We start from the raw sequence: 25,261 nt of genomic DNA, 5'->3' as shown, positions 1-25,261 counted from the left end.
TAGGATAATAAGAGTTCAATTTCAAAACTATGAATCGAATTGAAATGTTCAAATACGACAATAATTCAAATTAGATTAGAAGCATTGTAGGTTATTAAAAATATAAGATAATAAGGTTATTTAGTTTGTAATCGTCTTTATGATTGTTGAATAGCAAAAAATTATTTTTATATTAAAGGCATTTTTATAGCGATGTTTAAAGCCATCACTATTTTTTTTTCTTTCATTCTACCGCGTGGCTCCCTCTGTCCTCTTTCATCTTCTTTCAGCTCTAAGTTTCTTTTCGTATCTTTTTCCTTTCAATACATTTCTCCCTCTTACAAACTTCTCTTTTCAAGAGAGGATTGTGGGCGGAAATTAGAATAACCAGTCTAGCCAGTCGTGTTGTAGTCGGCGCGTGGTGAGTGTCTAGTCCGTGTTGGGTGGAGATTTTTCGAAATACCGCCTTTTCTTTTTCTTTTTTTAAAATGTTGAAAAGAACATTTCCTTGATTTTTAGCGTAAAAGTATTCGTAAACCTGTTCAGCTTTGTTCGATCGAACCGGTATTCACGATTTCATTCGAATGGGTGGATCAACAATTTTTTGTGAACTCTCGATATTTTATTGCTTTTTTTCCTGCTAATCGATTTTGGATATATCGATTGGATTGCATCATGACAAGTTTGAATTTATCGAAGGCAGCGTAAGTACATTTTTTGAAATGTAAATTAGAATTCTCTCTGTATCTCTCACGTTGATGAATATACATTCTTTAAATTATCAGTAGTTTTATCAACGAATAATAAGGATAACAAAAATAATTTGAAAAAAAAAAAGAAAAACAATGGGAAAGTAAAGGATTGATTTAAAACACGATCAAGATAAAACGTGAAATATACTAAACGATAGTCGACATTTCTCTATTGAATGACACAATGAACGTCCGGAATACCAATGAGATTTCTGAATGGTAGTACGCTAATGTATTAGCGATAGGAACAATTAAGGCGAACATTAGTAAAGCAATTATTACTTAACACGGAAAAGATTATTACTGTTTAATATTTAAATGTATCTAAACGATAATAAATTTTCTTTGCTATAAATTTTTAGAATTTTTTTTTTAATATTCACTTAAACAGTTTACCTGACAATTAAGCAATATTTAATTAATCACAGGTAGAAAATAGTGGCTTCAACACGGGTCGCTCATTTGTCAAAAAATTTTTAACGTCGAGGATTTTACGAGGATCTAGAAGAACATTTAACGCTAATAATCAAGCACGCGGTATCGCGTGATTCGCAAACTAATTGAGAAAAATTCGTGATATATATGATTCTTATCTGGCTGCGTAATGTTTACTACGCAATCGAGAAATACTTGTGATTGTCCGTGGCGCGCGCATCAAATTTTAAACAGCTCGAGAGAAAACAACGCCATAGATAGAATGTTACGCTTTCTATTTGCGCGGCACAACTTTTCATTTACAGCCCTTACCGTCGTCCATTCGTTAACACGGCACTCGTAATTTTGTTTATATTTCGTTTTTAGAAATTAGGGTAAAACTGAAACGCGTTGATTTACCGCGCGAAACTGAAATGTTCAAAAAAGAGATGAAAGAATAATTATATAAAAACATTCTTGAACGTTATCTTTGTTAATGATTGATCAAGATGATTATTATAGGTATTAATGTAAATCAGAGGGAAATCATGACCGAATTGCGGTCAATTGATTCACGTTCAAACTATTCTAATGTTCGTGCGTACGCACACTCATAAAGGTGTACATACGCTGTCCATACAACTACGGATGTAATTACATCGCGAACGAGCCGGAAGTGGAAACGGTCTGGCCGGTTTTGCCGGTTAAACGACTACTTTACACGCTCGATTATTTCAAAGAATCAGCTGAAAGAAGTATAATTTCTCTTCTCTTGGACGTTGGAAGTACAATGAAATTTATTTAAATTAAACAAATACTTATCTGACCTTTATGGTTGGCGCTGTTGGTATCGGCAGAGACTCAATGTATTCGCTTCGTATGGCTGCAGAAAAAAAGAAGATGGGTTAATAAAAAATTTCAGGTGATGCCTGGGGAGGCCAGTCGGGGATATCTGTTGGCCGTGTTGCTGCTGCTACTGGTCGGTTCCCGCAAGGCTGGCTGCTCGACATCCGCTCCCCGATATCCCGTGTGTAAACCGGGTTTCGAATTTTGGTCGGTCGAGCGTGACACCTGTTGGCCTTGCACCAGATGCGCTCCTGAATTTACTTTGAGCCCCTGCACCATTTATAAGGATGCTATTTGCGGACCACTGTCAGCACTCGAGCTCGATTGGTCTTTCCTCTCGACGAAGAAACGACCGGAAACCGGTCAAAGAAGCCTCGAGGCTGTCACCTCAAAGATGTTTTGGAGGTTCTCCGATCTGGATCAAGAACAGATCAGAGAGGAATCGAACGATTTCGTTGGACGCGTAGAAAACTTGGAACGTAACATTAAGAAGCAGGTATAGAATGGAGAAAAGAATAATAATCGTTAAGAGGCAAGGTGTTGTTTCGATTACTTGCTATTGCGGTGATTATAGACGGTAAACGAGCCTCGTCGGAGGGAAACGTCTTCGGAGGAGAGAATCCTGTGGGATTGGCAAACTGGAGCCCTGATCCTTGCCATCTGTGCCTGTATTCTTTTCTTCTTGGTCGCAGGATGCTCAGCTCTAGTCTACGCGAGACAGTGGCGGCGAATGAAGAAGAACTTCGAGCCAGGTAAACGGTCTGAAAGATGGATCGAATCAGAATAAAGAAAAATCGAACGATCGCGTGTTCTACTATTTCGTTCTACACGTTTCATTCTGAAGGATTGATAGCGTATGGTAGAGGGGGACAAGAAGTCCTTTAAAATGCAAGGCAGATTTTCTTCATTAGAGGGCTACTCACGACCTCTGCTCACCTTGGCTCGATCTATCACGCCCGGATATGACGTCCTGGTATTCAATGCTTCTCGTTTCTTTCATCATGCTCCGTTCCGCGTTCTCTTTATTCTCGTTTACCAACTTATGTCATCTCTCATCGTTTGTTGTCGTTTCAAGATCTGACCTAATTTTTCAAATAACACTTTTGTAATCAATATCATCGTATTTATTGGATAGAATATTAATTATAATGAAAAAATTGATCACTTTCAAGCTGAACTTGGCTCTACTATTTTCTCTAAAATCGATTTTCAACCGATTTCGGGCCGAAGATTTCCGAAACGTTTAAATGGCAGTGTATACGCGAAATCGCGTGATTCAACTACTTTAAATTCCTTACGGTTCATCCAGCGCTGCAAAGCATAAAGAGGCGATGTTTGCAAATCGCCGTTACGGTGTTCATAAACGAAACTTGGAACAGGGGTTTATAATATGATCGGACTGTTTGGAGGAACGTGTGGCTTCGACGAATACACGTGGGGTAGAAAAAGAAAGCAACCGAACGTGGTCTTACGATCCACAATGAACGTTTGTACAATGTTACTATCCGCATTTGCATAACGAACGTTACGCAGAACTCATATACGCCGGAACCTACACTTTTCCCCTCTACTCCATTCACTTCCCACTTATTCCCTCCCTATCGTACACCGCCACCCACGCTTCCCCAGGAAACGTACTGTGTACTATTTAGCGATGGAATCGATCTGTTTGATGTTCCCACCTTTTTTAGAACTACAATAATTAATTAAATTTCATATAAAATTTTCAATTATATTACATAGAATTTTTTCAATATTTTCTTGTTATTATAATTTGAAATGCGCGACTCCATCGCTAGTGCACGTTCGTGAAATCGTTATTCAGGCGAGCATGAATGAAACGATACTATTTTCGTTTCAATGCCAGTCCGACGTTGTTAATTCGACGTTCATACGCATATGTAAATGTTTCATTCATGTTGTTGTACACGCATAATCGCTTTACTGTTCTCTTCTCGAAAAGTAAATAGGAGAAATTCGTTCCCGTTGAAAGTGATCGAGAAAAGATAACCGATTCTCATAGTAACAGATTGGTAATATGTAGAAGCGAATGGTCGTGCATTTGGTACCGTTTCATTGCTGGCTTTGCTAACCGAAGAGGACTTACCAGGATAGCCCGTTTCTCCCGTTAGAGCCCATTACCTGATCCCCTTACCAATGTTGTCGAATCATGCTGTTGAAAAACAGCGTTTCCATTCAGCTGAAACATTAGATCGCGTTACGATGTGGACAGAAAAGAATTTGGAAGAATTTACGATCTACGAAGGTGTACAGCGTCGAAGTACTAACGATCCTCGGTCGTTTATTTTTCTAACTGAATAGTTTCTTCGTTGGATATATGCTAGCCAGGTTTCTTCCAAGGGTAGAAAAAGATGACTTTCAACCGAAGTAAAGCTATCGTTAGGTTCATCCCATGGGGTCTTGGGAAAGCAGAACCGCATTCCATAGCCGTTCAACTCGCATTCCAGCCTTGACTATACGATACCGTCGTTCCAACGTGCCCAGCTAAAATTGTCAATTAAAAATAAATTATAAGGAGAATTTTTCAGTAGAACAAATAACATTGGGAATATCGTTAGAAATTGGACGATATAAAAGTTTCGTTAAATAGCAATTAAATGCATTTTGTAGAAACAGCTTGAATAAAAGAGAAACTGTTCGATGCTTACAGTGGGTTTAGAAGAGATCTCGGCTCGATTAAATTTAATGGTCAAGGCAGAACTAGCCGAACTGGTTGCTGGCGCGCCCATGAACCCGGGTGATCCCGAAACAAGGTGCCAATATCTTGAGAAACTCTTGGGTAAGAAAATATTTTACGACATAATTCCTATGATTCCAATTGAATTGCAATTTTTTTTTATTAGATTAGAAAATTGATAAGATAAAAGTCTACTTACAATTAGATAATAGGATTTAAAAAATTCAACATTCCCTATCGGGTAAAAGCAAAAATTAATAAGATACTTCTATCTCGTTGCAGATCGGAAAAGGGAAACTTCTGTGATGGTCGATTGGCCGGAAGTAACCGGAAATCTCTACATAGAAGAGAGAGAGCCTCCTAAAGGGAAGAGAATGCATATCGCTCGAATTCATCGAAACATCGAAACGATTTTAAATCAGAAAAAGAATTCTACCGACCAGTAGAATCTCTGAAAGAAAAACAAGATTGCTAAATTAGTTTTGTATTTATATTCGTATTTATAATTGTATTCGACGTGGATGGACGAAGAAACGACGAATGGTACAAAATTGTACACGAGGAATCTGTATTATTTTTTTTAATAATTTAATATCTTTAGTTTTTTTTATATATAACTTTTTTTGTTTGTTATTTAAGTAAATACATGAACAAGGGAGAGGTAAAACTCCTCGCTCCAAGTCTCGGAGCTCGAATAAGATCGAGCCACGATCGACTTGACCGTTCAATTATTTATTACTTTTTATTAGCTTTAAAAGCCGCCATCTTTGTAATATAATATTAACGATGTATCTACCGGAAAAGAAAATAAAATGGTATAAACGATGGAAATATTAAAGCATCTTTTCTGTACCCATGAAATTTTCAGTCCGAGCTCGTTTCAAGGTATACATGTTATTATAGGTGGTTGAAAATATTATGCTAACGTTTTTTATGATTTATAAACTTTATATTTAGCGCCAGTTTTTAAAACGGTACAGCTGGCGCCATTTAGCGGAAATACGCTCAACTATAACGCAGTTATACCGATCGAATGTCAAAGGGTAAGTGGTTTTCTATACACAGTTCAGCGTTTTGCTGCTAGATGGCTTCTTAAAAGCAAGTAATTTTTATTAATTTTTAGGAATGTTTAGGGAAATCACACCGATTATCCTGTATTATATTTATCGATACATTTATTGCTATAATACAGAAGAAATTTCTGTTTGAAAACTTCCCTTAGAGATTCAGATCAATGTACATCATTATTTTCAGTGAGGTTATCTCAGTTAGTTTTTGATATGACGCGTTTTTAAAATTTCTTTTTCATTTCAATGACTTTTGTAATGACGGATTTTCCGTTCGAATTACTAAAGATTAGGAACATATTTTCTAAAATACCTTTATACCTCCAGCTTAAATCGGTGTATCTCGAAAATATCTTCCCACTGATAAATATTTGGCAGCTTCGATTCAGTACTTTCGATATCTGCTCCCTTCGATCGAGAATAAAGAATTCGGTTTAAGTTACACGGCTTGAACGTCGATTTCAATTTACGTATTTTTATCTTTTTTGAAAACACGATATTCAAACCGAATCGATATTCAATGGAATTCCATTTGAATTCTCGATTATCAATTGGTCCTTTTTTATCCTTCGTCGTTCGTTAAGAGAATTGTGATTTAGAAAAAATAGAATACCCAGTAGATTGTGTTGAATAACATAAAACTGACCGGAAATATGACTCTCGAATACTTGTCGATAATATTTACATCCTTAATCTTCGGCATTGATATTCGTAATACGGAAGCTCCTCTTCGTATCGCGTGTAATACCTGCAATTATTTTTTTCCAATAACAAACACAAACTCCTCCTACAACGGTTGCGCGAAAGCGACTGAAGCACTAGTCGGAGAGAAGCCCCTACATATAGGCTACATCTACTAGCGCATGCGCAGTCGCGCTCTCGCCCTACGCGCAGGCGTGCGCAGTATTTTGAAAACTTCTAAAGATCAAGTCTCTTATCCTTAAAAAATAATTCGAATTAATATGTTTTCACCTTAGGTTTGTGTTGTTTAGGTCCCCTATATCTGAGACCAGCATTTCTTCCATGTGTATTGTAGGCAGCGACTCTGGAAATACGAAAACTAGGGGGAAATTTGGCCGGATCGTGTTCTCGTCCCGTTCCTGGTATCGAGCCACTGCTCAATAACCCTGATCTATTTCTTATACTTGGCAGAGGGGACATTCTTAGATCTTGAAGCTCTATTATATCCGCTTCCGTCGAACCAGGAAACGGGGAACTTGCTTTACTTCCTGTAAAATTATATTTCTTTCTATCACTTTTTCTTTTCGAGCCTCGATTAAAGTAAACTCTACCTGATTTCGAGGAAACCACTTTCTTCTCGTCAGTTTCTTTCTTTTTGCTCTTCTTTTTCGCCCTGGCACCCCAGTACGTATAATTAACCGCTGCGTACTCTAACAGAGCCGCGAATACAAAAACGAAACACATTACTAAATAAATATCGATAGCCTTTACATAGCTGATACGTGGCAGTGAGCTACGTACACCAGTCGAAATTGTAGTCATCGTAAGGACCGTCGTTATCCCTGAAAACGAGAAAAATATATTAATTAATCGTTAATAATAAATCTACCCACAGTAATGATTACCAAGAGCGACTCTGGCGCTGGTTGCTTCGTGATTAATCCAAAAGCTGACCCAACTAAGCATCACGATCAAGATGCTAGGCAGATATGTTTGGAAAACGAAATACCCAATGTTTCTTTGAAGCTTGAAGCTTAATGAAAGCCTCTGATATATACCGGTGGCTAGTCTTTCTTTACGGTCGTTCGTTTCGTAACCGATTATCGTGAACTGCGGTAATTCTGCTTCTTCAACGCCACGAACTGGAGTTTCTTTCCAATACATTACCACGTCCAGCACCGTGTAACCATCTGAAAGGAGATTATTCTCTTAATTAATATTATTATTATACCATGAGACTGGAAATTAGATATTCGTTAATGGACAGTTCGACGTGGTCTACTATATGTATATAGTTTTCAAGTTCCTAAATTTTCAACTATTGTTTCTAACACACTTTACAGTATTAGGGGAATGGAAAGGGTCGATATAAGAGCTGTGAAAGATAGTATTTATCGTACAGCTCTCGATCTCTACGGTGCAGTTCTGCGAATCGAGCGGATAATAGTGCAGATCCATCATGCAGGCCAAGGTCGTCGTGAATCTCATGCCATAAGTGACAGATCCGTCCCCGGATAATCGGACGAGTTTATTACGCTCGGTCACGTCGTGCAAGAAACTGCGAACAAACCGAAAATCAACATTTTCTTTCGTAATCATATTCTATCTTCTACTTCGTTGACTTCCCAATTAAATACTAGCTTCCTTATTCCCGCGCCTTCAAGCGCTTGAGATACCTACTATCGATGAGTAAAGCAAGACGTTTATGTTAATAATTAGATAATAAACATTTAGATAACACAGATTCATCGATGTATTATTTTGCTCACCTATTTTTATCGTTGGCGAAAAATGTGTCTGGTACCCAAATCTTTTCCGCGAAATCTCCGCTAAGTGTAAGAACTTCCTCCTCTTGGGAAAACGCTAGCCTTTCGTCCTTCCAATATTGGTTCAAGTACATCGTTATCGTGTAATCCTGCAGGAAGGAAGTAGTCACGTCACGTTATAAATAACGTTAATTAATAAATCTCTACTGACCATGTTCACTTCGGAGATTGCATCGAAACTTGCAATCGTAAGATCCATGCCAACCAACAGGGGTTCACCTGAAAAATGAACAGTAAGTAAAATCGAAATGTATAAAAGGGCGGGAAAATACTGGAACTGACCGCCAAAATTCGGCCTCAATCGAATATCATAACCATCGAGGATTCGCGATATAGTTTGCGTTACATTTTCTAATCTATCCGATACCCCTGTATTCTCAAGATTGGTCCTGGAACTTTTACTAAAACCGCTAGCGTGAAAAGAAAAGAAGGTATTGTAATTTTGTACGATAAAAATCGATTGGTATCGATAAACGAGGGGAGTTGATCATTGTACCAGGCAACTAAGTAAATCATCCGCAAGAGAATAATGATCTGCTGTAACCACATCTTGCGATGTATCCTTGAAAATTACGTCAGCAGGTAGAAGAGGATGTCATCTCATTAGGTTCTTGGACCTCGACATCGAGCTGCCCGAAACTGCAACCAGAACCCGACCTGATTTCCGTCCTTGACCTTAATTTCATGATACCATTAACATATCACTTAATTTTCTATTCTTTCGATATTCGATAATTCCTTCTCGTAAACCTCATTCACCATAAATTGATAAATAACGCAAATAAGATTGTTGGTAAAAATGTAAGGTGGTTGTATCATGAATTTTTCAACATGCCTACTGTAAATAAATAATTTTGTTATGATACAACCAGCTTAAAGCGGTTGATTATTTTGAATGAATGGTGTACTCGTTGCATTCAGCTTGTGGAATGTCGACGCGGAGGTCGTCGACAGGATCCGCGGACATTGTCAAGGAGAACGTCACTAGGAGTCGATGCCTCTCACCCTTCTTTGTCACGATTGCCCTCAAAAGGGCACACTTTTTCACCCGCGAACAGACTGATTCGTTCACCAGCACTGTCCGATGTCGACGCCGTTCTCGAGTATATTTTCTGATGGTTCGGATGCTGCGCGCCACTCACCCTCTCTTTTCATCCCCCTTCTACACCCCTTCCTATCGCCCCTTTTACTCTATCTATTTCTCTCTACTAACCTCCTTTCGGTTTCTCTCTTCAGATACACTATCGTTCACAAGTATTACCACATTTTCGATTCTCCCTCAATTACCCTAATTAGTATTACCTTTAATAACTCGATCAAATTTCGAGATTTCAAAATTTCCCAAGTGAAATTTTAAAACATAAAAATTTCTAAAGACATCCCACCGAAATACCTTTACTAAATGAACCTAGTGTCATGATACTTATGGACGGTATTGTACATTCGTCTTTATTGCCAGGAATAAACACTTATCCCTCCCCTCGAACTTTCACCCTCGTCCAGATATATTATTTTATTCACTGCCCGTTGTATTCGATCACTCGGATCGTACGAAATCTTGTTCACTTTTATCGGATTCCGAAACGATGGATCTGCACTTTTTCAGAGGTTACCATCTCGACGTGTCATTTCCTCCTCCTTCTCCCTCATTTTCAGATCTGTCGCACAACTTTTGCCTCCCTCTGTTCGTCCTTTCAGCTATTTATCTTTTGCTAGCTGTTCCGAAACACCGATAACACTCGCCTGTATATCACGGTACTTGCCATTCCTTGCCTGTTCCGAGAGATGGTCGGTAAGGTTAACGGAAAATCGAGCACGCATGTGCAGCCCCGTTTTTCCACGACCTACTGACACAGAGAACAGAACTACCCCGTCTCTTGATTTTCATGTCAGATACCACCCTTCAGATACCTCCGCAAAACACACATCGGTATCGAGAGTCGTTAACCTTACAAGATTCCACGTCCCATCGATCCCTGCTTTTATCTTTAACCCTTACGATGGCTTGGATCTATTCGGACCCGGATCCTCCAGCGAAGAAATGACAAATATAATAAAACCTTTAAGCTTCAAATTGATGTATTACAAGTACTACCGCTTGGCAATATTTTCTGACTTTGAATATTTCGAAATTGCCCGTTTAATATGCAACCATCTTAATGGGGTAAATGTTTAAATATAAATGATAATAATAATTTTACATAAAATATAAAGAAATAAACGATTCGAAAAAGTTCGTTGAACGTTGCAGAAGGTAGGATTGTTGGAGTTTGCGCGGCTGGAGGTTTCCTCTCCCAGGTGGGAGATCCACGAGGATCTGTTACAAGAATTGCATGTAGATCTTTCTCGCTGGTGCCGGTATTCGGTTCGACTCTATTCAATTTTCCCACCGTTAATTTTTGTGCAAAACATCCTCCAATTAACATCCAAAGAAATGATCGTGTAAGTAAACTTTTTCATCTTCTTTGAACAGTCATCGAACATTTACTTTTCATCTCAAAATTTCTTTAATCATTCAGATACTTTTACATTCATTTATTAAAAATTTAATAAATGATAAGAATTGAAGATTTATAATTGACGTGTTGTCAAATGGTATATCATTTACAACTTCATCATTTTATTTAAACTGATGCGATAAAAATGGTGAAACTATTACTATTCTGTTTGTATTCGTTTAATTAATTAGATTGCATTATAACGAAAGTGTCAGATTGAAAAGTGGAGTCGGCCTCGCGAAATAAATTATTGTAACGAATGCAGTGGGAAAGATTGCTATTCCGCCTCGATTATTTAGCCAGCCACACAAATATGGCAATATTGATACAGGCCTTTAATGAAAAAGCTGAAATTAAAGTGGCACGAGTGGCCAGCAAACGTGTGTTCGCGATAGCCGAAAAAAAGTTACCCCTCTTTTACCCTCAGTTCATATCGTCTCGTTGATTATTTTTCTTTCGAATAGAAACAAAAAAAAAAAAAAAAAACAATCTCGATATCGAACAGTTTTAAAATGTACCTTATTCATTTCTGTTCTAAGAAATTTCCCACAAAAACCACCGTTATCAGCAAATGAATATTTTCATAATTTATCGAAGACACTTGGATAGAATCTTCTAATGGTGTGTAATTTGGTAAAAAGTGACATATTTTGAGGAGGTTTTTTGTAAGAGGGCCACCGGAAGGACTTAAAGGGCGATTCTGACGTAACGAGAGAGAATGTTCACTCGAAACATCGAGGGGCACCCTCATCGGAAGTTGCTGAATCCGCGGCTAAGGAGAGCACTCCTGTTCCCCTCTTCTTCTCCTTCCTCCCCCCTTTTCTACGGCCTCTTTCACCTATGTCCCTGCTTTACCTAATGTTTGCCATTTTCCACTGATTACGTTTCAAATCAGTCAAAAGTAGTTGTCCATAAAAGGAATATATTTTTTCAGATTGATCTTTATCGTGTTACTGTCGACTTGTAAAGAGAGAAATTATGCTATGGATGTATCCTCCCCATCACCAAAAACTTCGAAACCTATGGCAATCAGAGGAACCATGAACGATATCGTTTCCAAGAACATCACTATGGTTCTTGAGAATCTTCTGATGAATTATGAGAACAATCAACTGCCTACACATGGAAAGGGTAATGAAATAAAAAGAAAATTATCTTTCTATTTTGGAGATGATCAGCTAGTTATTCGAATTATTTTATTAAACTATTGAAGTTATCCTAATCGTCGTTCAATTCGATCGAATCACTGCTGGAACTAATTGGATTATTCCAACCTCGTTGATAAAAAGATTAAACGATTACGAAAATTTTGATAGATAAATTGATGTATACCTTGCTTCAATTTCCATCAATTTCCACTGATTTGTTTCCAATCTGATGGAATTTGCAACTTATCTTAGAAACTGATAAAGAAATAATATACATTTAATTAACGAGGGTGAGAAAGCTGCGAGGTAAATGAAAAGATGCTAATCAATTTTTCCTCGAATATCAACATTAAAATAGTTACATCAAAAGAAATGGAGCATCGTAACAACCTTTGACGAGTGATCGAGCGAAAGAGGAAAAAAAAAAAACAAGACGATCCTATATGAATGGAACACGCGAAAAGTTGGATTGTAGCCAGCCAAAGCAAAGTATCTCTTCGAAATCGCCTTTATCTCTATCATGCGGTCTCGGTTGTTTTACCATTATCTTTTTTCAGCTGAAAAAAATGTCGAAATCCTTTCGATTATCCATCTATACCCGTTCTTGTCAGCATATCTGTTCCCAATTTTTCTCTCCACGCGCCATCAGCCATTTCCTTTTCTCTCAGCAGAAGATGAAATCTTCAAAGAACGAAGAAAAAATATCAGTTGAAAATTTTTCTTTTTAGGTACACCAACGGTGGTGAAAACGAATATTTTAATAAGAAGCATGGGTCCTGTGTCAGAACTGGATATGGTATTTCTATAAGATGTTAACGCAATTACGGGGGGTCATTCGCGAAATGATTTATCTGTTTTTATAGGATTATTCGATGGACTGTTATTTCCGGCAATCGTGGAGGGATTCTCGTTTAAGTTTCCTAGGCCCGATTAAATCGCTCAGCTTAAGCATCAAAATGTTGGAAAGAATCTGGAGGCCAGACACGTATTTTTATAATGGGAAACATAGCTACGTGCATACCATCACGGTTCCTAATAAATTATTAAGAATCTCACAGGACGGAGATATTCTTTATTCCATGAGGTTACTATAATTATTTTCCTTCTAAAAAATAATTATAGATATGATACATGATTTGTCTTTAATATAGGCTTACTATAAAAGCGAAATGCCCGATGGAACTTAGGAACTTCCCCATGGACAGACAATCTTGTCCTCTTATACTTGGAAGCTGTAAGCATTTCTATAAACATTTTTATCAATAGAAAATTTTTATCTTTTCCTACTTTCAGATGCATATACTTCAGGTCAATTAGTGTACGAATGGCAAGAAGGCTCTTCGGTAAATTTTGTCCCTGGAATGGCACTTTCCCAATTCGACTTAATGGGTTCACCTTATAGAAATTTAACTTTTGTCAGACGCGAGGGTGAATTCTCAGTCTTACAAGTTTCCTTTAATTTACAACGACATACTGGTTATTTTCTCATTCAGGTAAACGAGTAATTAATAGACTGTTATTTCAACTTGAAGCAATACTATTTTCATAATTGTATCAGGTTTACGTGCCCTGCGTTTTAATAGTAGTACTAAGTTGGGTGTCATTTTGGATTCACCGTGAAGCTACCAGTGACAGAGTTGGTTTAGGTAAATCATTTCTTCCTAACTTTTCTATGTAAGTATATGCAAATGAAAGCTTTTGTTTCAGGTATAACAACTGTCTTAACATTGTCAACTATCAGCCTGGATTCTAGAACAGACTTGCCAAAGGTGAGATATGCCACAGCTTTGGATTGGTTTTTGCTAATGAGTTTTGGATACTGTATAGCGACTCTTCTAGAATTTGCCGGTGTGCACTACTTTACAAAGGTACATTTTAGTGTTATAACCTGGCTTAATTTCATGGAACATCCTAATTTCTAAATATTTACTCCAGGTTGGTAGTGGAGAAATTCCTTTAGACGAAGATGAACTGGAACACGAAAGCGAAACCGACTACCATGACGGATTCTGCAGCATCGTATCGTGCAGTCCTCAAACTGTACATCCAGAAACGATAATAGACATACCCCGAAGAAGAAGTTCTTTGATATGTGACGTTTACGGTATTAATGTAAGGATTTGAAACTAACGAAGAAAATAAATCGTTTCTACTTAAGATAATGAAACAATTGTTAATTAGGAATCGGTATCCTATGGAAGAGGATCGATGACGGTTTCGGTCACTTCGAAACCGTCGACGATGGAAAGACAAACACAAACGGAAGTGTGGATACCAAAATGGCGTCAGTTCCTTTATTGCCTCGCAGGGGATGAGGCATTCAGGTAAAACTATACTATCATACGTATAAATAGTATAATAAAACGGCTATTCTTGCATTTTGAAATTTAGAAGACGCAGACAAAAGGAGGCAGCTGGAAATTGCAAAAAGAACGGGGAAAAGATTGCAAGGCACATAAATAGTGTTTCTTATATCGATAAAGTGGCGAGAATAGTATTTCCAGCCTCCTTTGGATTTCTTAATGTTTGTTATTGGCTTGTTTATGTTACTTACCAAGAAGAATTCAAGTGGCAAGATCCACCGCTTGGATCCATTTCCCATTAACTTCACCTAAAAAAGAAATCAATTGTAATAGAAATGTACATAATATTTAACTTAGATTAAATTATCTAATGTGTAAGTTAGAATAAATTGTTATTTTAAACGTTTACGTCTGTTTTATCATTGCCCTGAACATTAGCGCCCTCTATTAAAAAGTGGTGGAAACTACGCGACAAGTTACCGACTGTAGAAGGATCGATTGATAAGTCGGCATTTTATCACCTGCCGAAGTAGGTCGATAAGTTGTCAAGTAGTTTCCGCCATTTTTTATAGGCGGCGCTGGTGTTCCCCTGTTCAAAAAAATCAATCGGTAACTTGTCGAGTAGTTTGAGCCGTTTTCGTATAGATGGCGATAGGATCGAATTTAAAAATATTTAATTTTTGGCGGTTTTTTTAAGATACAAGTTTGTTTAACAATTGTTTCAATCATGTGTTAATTTAATGGAATCAAAGAGAATTAAAATTATGTCTTTTCAATTATGAATGCGAGGTATGGTAGAAGGGACTGATAAAACAGACACGACTGTTATATCAACTGTGCTTTTTACATGCAGATCTAACCTCGAGCACAAAGGCACATTTCGTTTTGTTGTATCTGCATTAACTGCGTATAGTAGTTAGTCGATTATTGCATTTAATATTCTATACTGTGATCTTCCGTGTATAATAATCAAGCAAACATGTTTCGAAGAGTAAGTTAAAAAACATTGTATAATATAACATTTACTAAATTAACTTACATGCCGGTTAAACGTGTTTATTTTATAGGTTATACCTAGAATCATGCAAAGTATTTCGGCCCCCAAAAGCGTTCAGATGTGTACCATTGTCGAAAATGTACGATTAGAAAAAAGTAAGTAAAATGTTCGATAATTTTAATAACTTTCTAAAAGAAAATTACTTGTTATTTAACGCTTTCGTTCGCAGCTATAAACCAAGTCACATTACTGGGAAGAGTGGGAGCTGAACCACAGAAAAGGGGTAACCAAGAGCATCCCGTAATTATATTTTCACTTGCCACCCATAGTAATTACAAATACACAAATGGTATGTTATATAGCTAAAGGATTTGATAATTTTAATTTTGTTTTGAAAGAAAAAAATTATACATAGTCTTTTTGGTTTAAATAAAATTGCAGGGGACTTTATGCAAAAGACAGAATGGCATAAGATATGTGTGTTTAAACCGAATTTGCGTGAGACTGTTTTGAACTATTTAAAAAAGGGTCAGAGGGTATTAGTTGCTGGAAAGATCAGCTATGGAGAATTTAAAGATGAAGAAGGCAATCCAAAACCCAGTACTGCTGTAATAGCAGATGATGTAATATTTTTCCAGACACAATGAAGTACAAAAATCGCGGTAGGTTATTATAACTAATTTTACTTTTTTGATAAATAAAATATTAAGAAATTATGTACAAATAAAATTGATCAGCCAAAATGATATGTTTTTTATTTATGAAAAATTTTCGTAAATTAATTGGAAAATATTTTCTATGCTTTGGTATTATATCCACAACAAAGCTTCTTTTCCCTTCATATTTTTGAACTTCCTTGTGATACTTCCTCCACTTCTTTCGATAAGGAATAATAAACCGACTCAAATATTTACCTTAATAAGTAAATAAATCTCTATTTACATATTGCTAATTCATTTGCAATGAGTTACACAACGAACGATCCGTATTCTCCTAAAATTGTACAAGTTTTATTTTATACAAAACCTTCAAAAAATATAGAAAAAAAAAAAAAAAAAAAAAAAAATGAAAACGTAAACTTTCTTAATAAATCGAACGAGTAGTCTGTAAATGCTAGAGAAAAGACGGCTTTTCTCGATAGCGTCGATATCGTTCAAAATCCTACGATGTACACGTGTAAACGGTATATTTCTAAAGATATGTGACAACCCGAATTGAAATCGTAAATTCGAGATCAAAACGTGGTACTTTGAAGTAACACATTCTTTTTGTTGAAACCATTCATTGGTTTGTGAACGTAAATGATACGTTCAGAAAATCATAGAGATTATATGTGTATCATTACGTTTATTTTCAATAAATAATTTGAAAATCTCACTAACTTTATGGAGTATCAAGATATAAATATACGGCACATCGAAAGATTGGAATTTTTATTACGGTCTGAATTCGGGTTATTGCCTTCAAGAACACAATTTGTGTACGTATTGTTTTTTATCTTTTTTTTTTTTCATTATATATATGTATTTATCATTAATATAAATCATTCTTTTATGAAACTATATACACGAAACAAAAGTTTTTCTATGCATCCGCATTTGTTACTATAAAAATTTCACGGAGATCACAGTATACAAATAGCCAAATACGATTTTTTTTTTTTTCTTTTCATTTAAAGTATAAATCTCTTCTTCTCTAATGCACTAATCAATTCGCGCTTTTATTCTCTCACTCGCTCATATATATACGCATCTTTCTCTCACTCTGTCACTGGTTTCCTCATTTCTATTTCCTTTATATTTCTAACAATATTTCGTTACTTTCTTTCCTTCTTGTGCACCGATTTTTTTGAAAAAATACGATCTTAGAACCTTTTTCTAATCGTACACGCAAACACACGCCTTCGGTCCCTGTTTCCTTTCTTCCCTTGAAAAGTGTAGGATCCATTGGCGAAGAATGTGAGCCACAATCGCATCGACAACGAACATAGAAATTTTGAATATAAATTTCTCTTCGGTAGTAAAATATATATATATATATATATATATAATATATATAGAGATTTATTTATACATAAATTTATATTCATTATATGTGTATATGCATATATATATATACATATATAACTCTGGCCCCAAATTCCATAAAACTCTTTCATATTTTCTCCTATTTAATAGAGTTCATTATATCTCCTTATTATTATTTCTTTCCTTAGTAATTTATCAACTTATTTACAGGTATACGAACAATCCTTAGAGTCGTTTCGATAGTTTCAAAACGATCATTACGTGTTTTCTTTCCATTTATACAGATTACTCGGCTAAACGCGTACGTATATGTAATTATCGACGAGTAGATTGGCACAATTGAGTGGGTGCGACGGGAAACTGGTTAAGTTTTATCAAATTCAAGTATTTACAGGGCTGGATCTTCCTTTTCTTTTTTTCTTTTAAAATAAAAGTAGATCCTTTGAACTAATATTACTTTATATTACATTAATTTTGTTTAAAGTTTCTCATTTCAAATAATAATAATAAAAAAAAAAAAAGAGAAGAAAAAAAAAATAGAATTTCATCCCTCATTAACAACTAAGCATATTTTAACTCCGGAGAATTCATCTTTGAGCTAAATTTTACATCACAGAACAACTTTGGAATAAAATACCTTCGGATCTGTTTCCCGAACACCGATTTTTGTACGTTCGTCGATAACGAGCCTAAATCCCAAGCCTTTTTCTTTTCTAAATTAAGTTCGTTGTAGAAGCGAGAAACGTTCCACACTCGCGCACGTGCGTTAAAACACGAAGGATGGAGAACAGACGGCGGAATATCCGCGAAAGTTTTAGCTTCATCGAAGCGTCCTTCACAATTTTCAACACGACAACTGGCTCCTTACTTCTCTCACGACGAGATCGAATAGGTGACCAATCATCTAACGATTCGAAGCGCGGGTAAATTGATTATCCGATCGTTAAGTAGATTCGTAATCGGTCAACAATTGGACATTGTTCACGGTTGAAAAACCGACCACCACTGATGATGGATTTTATGATCTAAAACAAGCCAGTATCCTACCGATCATACCAAGATATTCTTCTTGGTGGATTGATATTCTGTTAACTGGTAGAATATGCTGTTTTTTCAGTCTTCTATCATCTGTATTCGTCGATGACTCGGCGGCTTTTTCACAAATCCTGTTACGACGTTGGTAACGAATGTTTTTGTAAACATAATCTTTACGGATACCTTTCTACAAGCACGGTCACAAGCAAGCATGTGCTGTGAACAAAGAATCCATTTTATCAGAGACACAAATACGTAGTTGAAATAACGTTACGTCTCGCGTCACTTCTTCTCTTCCGACTCCTGATTAGTTTTAACCAGATTATACGCGTGACTTCTGTATTTCGCGGGTGGATCGTGAAGAGGTAGCGGTTGTTGCTGTTGCGACGGTTGTTGCTGAGATTGCTGTTGTTGCTCATTAGATGGCTGACTCATGCTAGACATCGAAAGGTCTGTCGGCATATCGGTTTCCGGCTCGACGCCGTTTCCGCCTTCTTCTTCCGGTTCTAATTTTATCCGCATTTGCTGACGCAGCAAAGATATGTTCTTTATGTTCTTCAGCTCGGTTGGGTTTCGCAGAAACCTGAACACAAAGAGAATTGTTTTCTTTTAAAGCGGCTGCTGTTTCTTTAGTTGAATATCTGAATAAATTAAACGGCGAGAACTTACTGGTAACAGTGTCGTTCTCCTTGGACCTTTCGTAAAATATTCACGCGATAATAGTATCGAAGAGCTCGGCTCATTTTATCGTAATTCATTGAAAGGTGATTCTTCTGGATGCCCCAGAGTCTCGCCAGTCCAGGAGGATCGACGATCTTGAACACACCCATTTCCCTGTTCTTCCACGCGATATAGTGCGTGTATCGTTGCGATGGGTCGTTTAATAATTGTTGAAGGAAGTCCCACAGAAGTCTACCGTCTGCAATTTCAAAGAAAATTGTTAAAAAAATTGTTAGCCTCTCCTTCCTTGTAAATCGGCATTTTTCCTATCCACAACGACGACCATGGGGTGAGACTCTTAAGAGACTGTACAAATACTTACTGGTGTTAGGTTCTGGTGAATCATTAGGGAAAAACTCTCTGGCAACGTTGCTGGTGTTGGTTCTGAAGGCACCGGGCGTCAAAGGCATCATCGGTTGCGTTAACGTAGGACTGAGCTGATCCTTAACGCAAACTTCGCTTAACCTTTGCGCGGCTAGAGCTGTCGGTGTAGCTGGGGGGCTTCCGGTAGCCGGTTGTTGATTATCCTCGTCGGAATCGCTCTTGTAAATCTGACTTTGATTGTTCTCCATGTGCCCCGGTGAACCAGCTTGACTATCGACCGACGGCGCTGGCGATAAGGTGACCGAATTCGCAGACATTAACGAAGCCAAGTTCGCGGTGTACGAATTCTCCGTCCAAGTTGGGGTCGGAGGATGAGAGTGAGGACTGAGAGGATAAGCGGACGGTCTTGTGGGTGTCACCGGGCTACTCGGAAGATACCTTTGGAATTGATTAAAGTCTCTAGCAAGCATCGAGAGCACATTGTGCAACACGTCGCCGGCGCCTGGGCATCTTTCTCCCAGATCGGCTTTTGTCAACAGGCAAAGCGCTTTGCCATTCATTTGGAACATGTCCATGTCGAATTTCGGCAAGTCGAATTCCCTCTCAGCCCATCGCAGAAACGTCGCCACATCCTCGCGGGACCACAACCTTGGATCCGAAGCTGTTCAACATTAATTCACTTTTTATTACTTTCATTACTATTATTATTAATTTTCTAGTCGTAGGACATTATCGAATTCGACTCACCTAGGCTTGTCGGCAAGTGAGTCTTGAAGTCGAGAAAGGGGCTGGGTGATGGGTGAGAGGGTGGAAAATTCATGGCGGGGCTGTATCGCCAAAGTAACTCTGTAGGGCTGAAAGGCAAAGATATACCCGGTGGCAGTCGAGACTCCATACCCGTCACTCCACCCCCGGCCGAAACCGGCGGCAATTGTGGCAGCTGGATCGACGGCAACAATTTCATAACACGCCTTGTTTTGTCTCGTCCCTTTTCTGAAACAAACAATGCACGGAATGGTCAATTTTTCAACTAGGAATCCCATGGTTGATTTTCAATCGAGCCTCGTATACTTTTCACAATCGATCGTCGAAAAATTATTTTCGAGAGAAAGAAAGGAGGTAGAGATGTTGGTATGCGAAGGTTAATGTGCCATTGTCTTTGCATCAGGAAATGCATTATGGTGGAACTAAGAGAAAGAGAGAAAGAAATTGAAGAACGAATCATAAAAATTATTTTATTCGAATAATGGAAGGAAATTTCTTAGACGAATGCGATCGATCGAGAATACAGAACGGACCTTTTTTTAACTTGGAGGTCGTGACAAGCCAACGAAAGGAGGAAGTCGTGCCGGAAGTCGTAATCAATGCAAGAAATCGCTCGAATGATCTTCCGAGCAAAAAATTGCCTTTTCAAGTCTTCGCTACGATCCTTTCAAATTCTCTCCAATGAATTTATTCCGAGTATTTTCTGTACCAATTGAAAGATCGTTAAAACTAACGAGCCATTATGTAACTTTCGTAAATTACAAAATCAAATTACTTTTTAAAAATTCTGAAACTTTGACACTCCAAAATTCCTGAAGGTACATAAACGTCGGAACATAAATTCCAATAAGGTACCGATAAATGTAAATACAAACGTAAACAGTGTCGAAACGAGTGTTTTGTACGATCTTCGTTTTCCTTAATGTCAGAGGTTCGTTATGTCTTATTCATAGGAGTTCTTACGTAACTAACAAGAACACAAACGACGCTACTACAATTTTACCTAAGTTTTATGAGATTCACAAATTTTATCCTCCTATATGAATAATCACTTTTCCTTTCCGGCTATCATAAAATTTTCTTTTCATCGATCATTGAACGGATTCAAAGTCATCTATAAAAATATTATCGCTAACTAAACCATCTATACATCAACGCGAATATTTTTTCTCTTTTCAGAGTTTAAAGATAAACTTTGTTTAACGAAAGAAAGAAGCGTGAACAAGGAATTAAGCACGAATTCGTTTAGTTAAAGGTGTAGAAGGCGGAAGATCCTTGAGGAAGATTTATCGCAGAGGGAAGAGTCGATTCTCTTTTCTTCCGGGTACTCAACCGTGTTTCCTTTCTCTTTCTCTCTTTCTTTATCTCCACGGTAGTTTCAAATTTCTGTCGTGCTTCATTATGAGGCAATCTACTATTGATTCATCGATAACACGGGATAATATCAACGATCAAACAAGCTGATTCACTACCGTTACAATACAAATAATTAGCTACTTAACTGACTAACGATGCCAGCAGAAAAAGAGAAGGTATTTCGCAATTCTGTTAATTTCAAGAAAGCATTACTGTTAGGTTCGTTGCATATCAAATGATTTCGGAACACGGAAAGTCTGTTAATTAATATTCGTAGCGGGGAAGCATTTGAAAATAAATGAAAATGTTCGGACGATCATACTTCGCCCTTAGTAGGGCAGCGCAGCTTGGTGCAATTACATGGAATACCCTGTGTGCATCTACTTGCAACGATGCAACCAACTCTAGTAAGGGAAGAAATACCGAAACGCGTATAATCGTTGATCAACAGAGTGCATGGACGATAAATCATCGTGCAGTTGGAGCGTAACGTGAATTATAGAGGAGGTAAACACAGTGCAACGAGATCGGAGAAAGTCTTCGCTCTTTGCGGTTCTCTGTAGATGCACAGCCGGTATTATGTAATTTCTTGCGCCGTCTCTTATCCTTAGATTGCGACATTCTTTCAGCCGTCTCTAATAAGTAAGAATCGAGAGAAGCAAGTACATAATCCCGTACCGGGTGAAAACTACCCCACGATCGATTTACCGACCACCGAACGAGGGAAAAGAAGAAAAGCCCGGAGTTTTCGCGACCTTGAGTTGGTCGGTGAACCCGATGCTCGTGTGTCCGCTTACGTCATGCTCTCGCCGTCTCTTCACGAGGAAGTGTACTTACTTTCTCGTTCCTCCCTGCGGTGAAAGAGAGAAACAGAATCGGAAAAGAGTGATGCGGGCCGCGATAGGAGACAGTGGTGGAGCAGCAATGCGGTACACACAAACAAATCAACGCCCTCCACTTACTGTAATCCTTCTACGTCGTCGGGAGTTAGATGGCACCGCTCAACAGATTTTCATTTTGAATTTTTCAAAATTTACCATCAAACATAGTATGTTTCAAATATCAGAAAATTTCAACTACATAAGTATTGATCAGATAATTTTTTAATCAGCTATAAATAATTCATTTCGAACAGAGAGTATATTTGATTCTATGGTCTATATTTTGTTAAAAATAATTCTGATTAAAGATGAAATAAAAATACGAGAGAGAGAGAAAGAGAGGGGAAGAGGAATAACGTAGGAATAGGGGGGATAAAGGAGAGGGTCAGTGACACGTCGTCGAACAGAGGTTTATCAGACGAGCGAGCAACCCACGTGGTTAGTGTTCTCCGCCCTCTTTCATACCCTCAATCGCTTCACGGCTGTGAACTGCTCCCGGAAAAAGCGATTGCAAACAGCTTCTTACCGTCTTGAATTCATTTCTTCCTTCTATTCAAATAATTTCCTCTACTTGATCATCTTGAAATATATGAATTTCTTTCACCCAGCATCCCTATCTCGCGTTAATGGATTATCAAATTAAACGGTGCTAATTCGACAAGCCGAAAGTGTGTGGAAGGTGGAGAAATTTCTTGGAAAGTTCCAACTACCTGTTACTCGAAGAAAGAAGGAAGGGCCTAGGGTAGAGGGGAATGAGAATCTCTGCGGAGGTACAAAGAGAGCATCGAAGCCTCGGATGCACGTGCGTGCAACTAACGCCGACCGGAAGTCGATAAAAAGGCTGCTTCACCCTCGTCACTCGGCAGCAGCTCCTCCTCATGGGAACCAGCCTCTTTCTTCTCTCTTTATCCCTTCGCGTTTCTTGTCTCGTCTTTTGCCAACCCATCCCCGTCCACCCTCTCCTCCACGAGAGGGAGAAAAAGGTTTCTTTCAAGTGGCCCAGTAAACTTGAAAACCATCCTCCGAAGATGCACTTTACTCTCCAAACTCCGAAGGTATTCCTTCCTCCCGACATATCTTTCTCGACTCGACGAAAAACATTCCTTCTCTACGCATCTTTACTTTTTTTCTCTCTCTCTCTTCCCTATTCTAATCTCACGTTTATCTAATTATTTATGCAAACGTATATTTTTGGGGAAATTTCAACGTCTAATTTTAATCTGGGTTACGATCGATGGGCGTAATTAAAATAATCGTGCACGATCGAAACGGTTTATTTTGACACGATAATCGTAGCGTGGTGTTAAAAGGGAAGAGAGTTTGGCAAGTTATCGAGCGACTAGGAAGTCTGTGTTTATAAATACGGGACGGAGGAAGTACCGCAATAATACCAGCGGCGACCAGAGTCGATCGTTATTACCGCAATATCGAGCAGCCAAAACCGAGTGTGAGAAAGAGCTTTATTTGCTTGTCGCTAAAATAATTCTCGCCTGTAAATGTAACAGTCTACGCAAACACGTATCGCATAGGATCGGCGAGGTCTGATTTCCATACGAATCCGTGGAATGGCAACGCGTTAAAAATACATACACCGGCTCCGGCAAGTATTAACCAGAGCCATGTAATTTTCCACGGAGATATTGTTATTAATAAAATCATCCTTAGAACAAAATTGCAAGGAAAAAGGGATTTTAAGGAATCCGATCGAAGATATTTTAAACGCGACTTCCTCTTCGAGTTTTCCTCGAAAGAGGGGAACCGGATGCCATCTATCGCGACCGTCTTGCTTCCTTTTGCTCTCTCTGAGAATTAACCGGACGAACGAGAAAGAAGGAATACCTCTCTCTGCAGACAGCTTACCAAGAAACAGAGAAACGGAAAAGGAAGCAAGAGACAAGAAAAAGGAGATGAGAGGAGAAGGAGAAGAAGAAGAGGATCGAACCGAGTAAAGTATTTGAACCTTTCGAATGAAGAAAGAGAGTCTCGGGTGATCCTGGAGAGAAAGAGAAGTGTCCAAGGTCCGCACTTCCGGTCCGGATACAGACCGGTTCTCCTCTCTCTGCTGAGAGAAAGAGAGAAACAGACGGACACATTTTCTGGAATGTTGCTCGTTACGGGATTCGCCTTTTTCTCTCTCTCTCTCTCTCTCTCTCTCTCTGCTCGACGAATATATTTGATTTCTTTTTTTATATTTCCGTTTTGCTTAGGTTAGCCATTTTGAAATTTCACTAATGTTATAATAAATGAAAGAAGCTGAAAAAAAAGTTTGCCGACGGTTTTAGACGTCGACACCTCGTCGACGATCTTAACGATCGATCGAGCCCTCCCTCGAGGCTCTGGAAAATTTTCCACCTCCCTTACCACCCCGCTACCGTAGTGCTTCCTCCCTTACTTCCGGGTTCCCGGCTCTTCCGGCCGGAATTACGTTTCGAAAGGCTTTCTTCTCTTCTCCTCCCACCGCCCTCCTCGCTACCCACTTCCTCTTCCTTCTACACCGTTTCTTCCCTTTAACCTCTTATCAGCTCTCTTTACTGCGATAGAAAATGGACGCGAAAACGGATAGAAAATTTGCGCTAAATATATTTTCTTTAAATTATTACTTAAAGTATTATTTAATCTTTAATTAGGTTTAATTATAGCCGACTAAAATTCAAGCTAAAATTATCGTTACCATTCTAACGAAGAATCTCGGTTACGTAAAATGCTGGGAAATTTGCGCGTCGATATGAATTCTAATTGAAATGAAAAGAATTGCTTCCGGATACAAAGAACAAGGCAAAGGCCGCGATTCATGTTGCGCGGATACAAATGACGCGTTTGTTCGAGGCTAATGTACGAGAGATTGAACGCGAACGGAGGTAAAAAGTCGTTCTGTTTTTCCGAACTGGGGAAGGAAAAAAGGGAAAATAACGAGAGAAGTGGTAAACGCGGCTGCGCTAAGGAG

At 38.2% G+C, this 25,261-nt stretch overlaps 5 protein-coding genes across 12 annotated transcripts in view; 3 read left to right on the top strand and 2 right to left on the bottom strand.

The window, feature by feature from the left end:
• The first annotated feature begins 363 nt into the window (after positions 1-363).
• Positions 364-5,505, top strand: wgn (Tumor necrosis factor receptor superfamily member wengen). The gene is made up of 5 exons (XM_034335872.2): positions 364-683; positions 2,068-2,487; positions 2,566-2,743; positions 4,663-4,791; positions 4,972-5,505. The coding sequence occupies exons 2-5, from the start codon at positions 2,071-2,073 to the stop codon at positions 5,133-5,135; spliced, it is 888 nt and encodes a 295-aa protein (XP_034191763.1). The 5' UTR covers positions 364-683; positions 2,068-2,070; the 3' UTR covers positions 5,136-5,505.
• Positions 4,478-15,475, bottom strand: Lcch3 (Ligand-gated chloride channel homolog 3). 7 transcript variants are annotated; one of them, XM_034335842.2, is made up of 10 exons: positions 8,760-10,048; positions 8,546-8,673; positions 8,415-8,482; positions 8,207-8,352; positions 7,838-7,995; positions 7,343-7,627; positions 7,049-7,279; positions 6,729-6,985; positions 6,403-6,504; positions 5,250-6,164 (listed from the first exon to the last, which is right to left on the bottom strand). In XM_034335842.2, exons 1-10 carry the CDS (start codon positions 8,810-8,812, stop codon positions 6,072-6,074), a joined length of 1,521 nt encoding a protein of 506 aa, XP_034191733.2. In that variant the 5' UTR covers positions 8,813-10,048; the 3' UTR covers positions 5,250-6,071. The 7 variants fall into 7 exon arrangements, 6 of the variants coding, with proteins under 6 accessions (XP_034191733.2, XP_034191735.2, XP_034191728.2 ...); XR_013062445.1 differs by adding an exon at positions 4,478-4,496 and having other exon boundaries at positions 6,070-6,504; positions 6,729-7,279; XM_034335844.2 differs by having other exon boundaries at positions 5,250-6,504.
• LOC117609491 (gamma-aminobutyric acid receptor subunit alpha-6) lies at positions 11,612-14,514 on the top strand. Its single transcript, XM_034335889.2, has 10 exons — positions 11,612-11,892; positions 12,638-12,705; positions 12,773-12,993; positions 13,061-13,143; positions 13,203-13,402; positions 13,468-13,555; positions 13,617-13,777; positions 13,845-14,021; positions 14,091-14,233; positions 14,301-14,514. The coding sequence occupies exons 1-10, from the start codon at positions 11,745-11,747 to the stop codon at positions 14,512-14,514; spliced, it is 1,503 nt and encodes a 500-aa protein (XP_034191780.2). The 5' UTR covers positions 11,612-11,744.
• mtSSB (mitochondrial single stranded DNA-binding protein) lies at positions 14,994-16,281 on the top strand. Its single transcript, XM_034335886.2, has 4 exons — positions 14,994-15,203; positions 15,280-15,364; positions 15,439-15,558; positions 15,651-16,281. The coding sequence occupies exons 1-4, from the start codon at positions 15,192-15,194 to the stop codon at positions 15,854-15,856; spliced, it is 423 nt and encodes a 140-aa protein (XP_034191777.1). The 5' UTR covers positions 14,994-15,191; the 3' UTR covers positions 15,857-16,281.
• A 415-nt stretch (positions 16,282-16,696) lies between these two features.
• Positions 16,697-25,261, bottom strand: part of aop (ETS variant transcription factor anterior open) — a 35,787-nt gene continuing 27,222 nt past the window's right edge. For both annotated transcript variants that reach the window (XM_076689327.1, XM_076689328.1), the window contains exons 2-5: positions 20,063-20,308; positions 19,314-19,976; positions 18,941-19,190; positions 16,697-18,854 (exon numbers count right to left, since the gene is read on the bottom strand). In XM_076689327.1, the coding sequence (XP_076545442.1) occupies positions 18,554-18,854; positions 18,941-19,190; positions 19,314-19,976; positions 20,063-20,308 (1,460 nt within the window). In that variant the 3' untranslated portion in view covers positions 16,697-18,553. The remainder of the gene's footprint in view (positions 18,855-18,940; positions 19,191-19,313; positions 19,977-20,062; positions 20,309-25,261) is intronic.

The sequence above is a fragment of the Osmia lignaria genome, chromosome 7 (assembly GCF_051020975.1).
Source record: "Osmia lignaria lignaria isolate PbOS001 chromosome 7, iyOsmLign1, whole genome shotgun sequence".
In the NCBI taxonomy this organism is placed as follows: domain Eukaryota; kingdom Metazoa; phylum Arthropoda; class Insecta; order Hymenoptera; family Megachilidae; genus Osmia; species Osmia lignaria.
The sequence above is the reverse complement of the archived record's forward strand: the minus strand, read 5'-3'. Positions and strand labels throughout refer to the sequence as shown.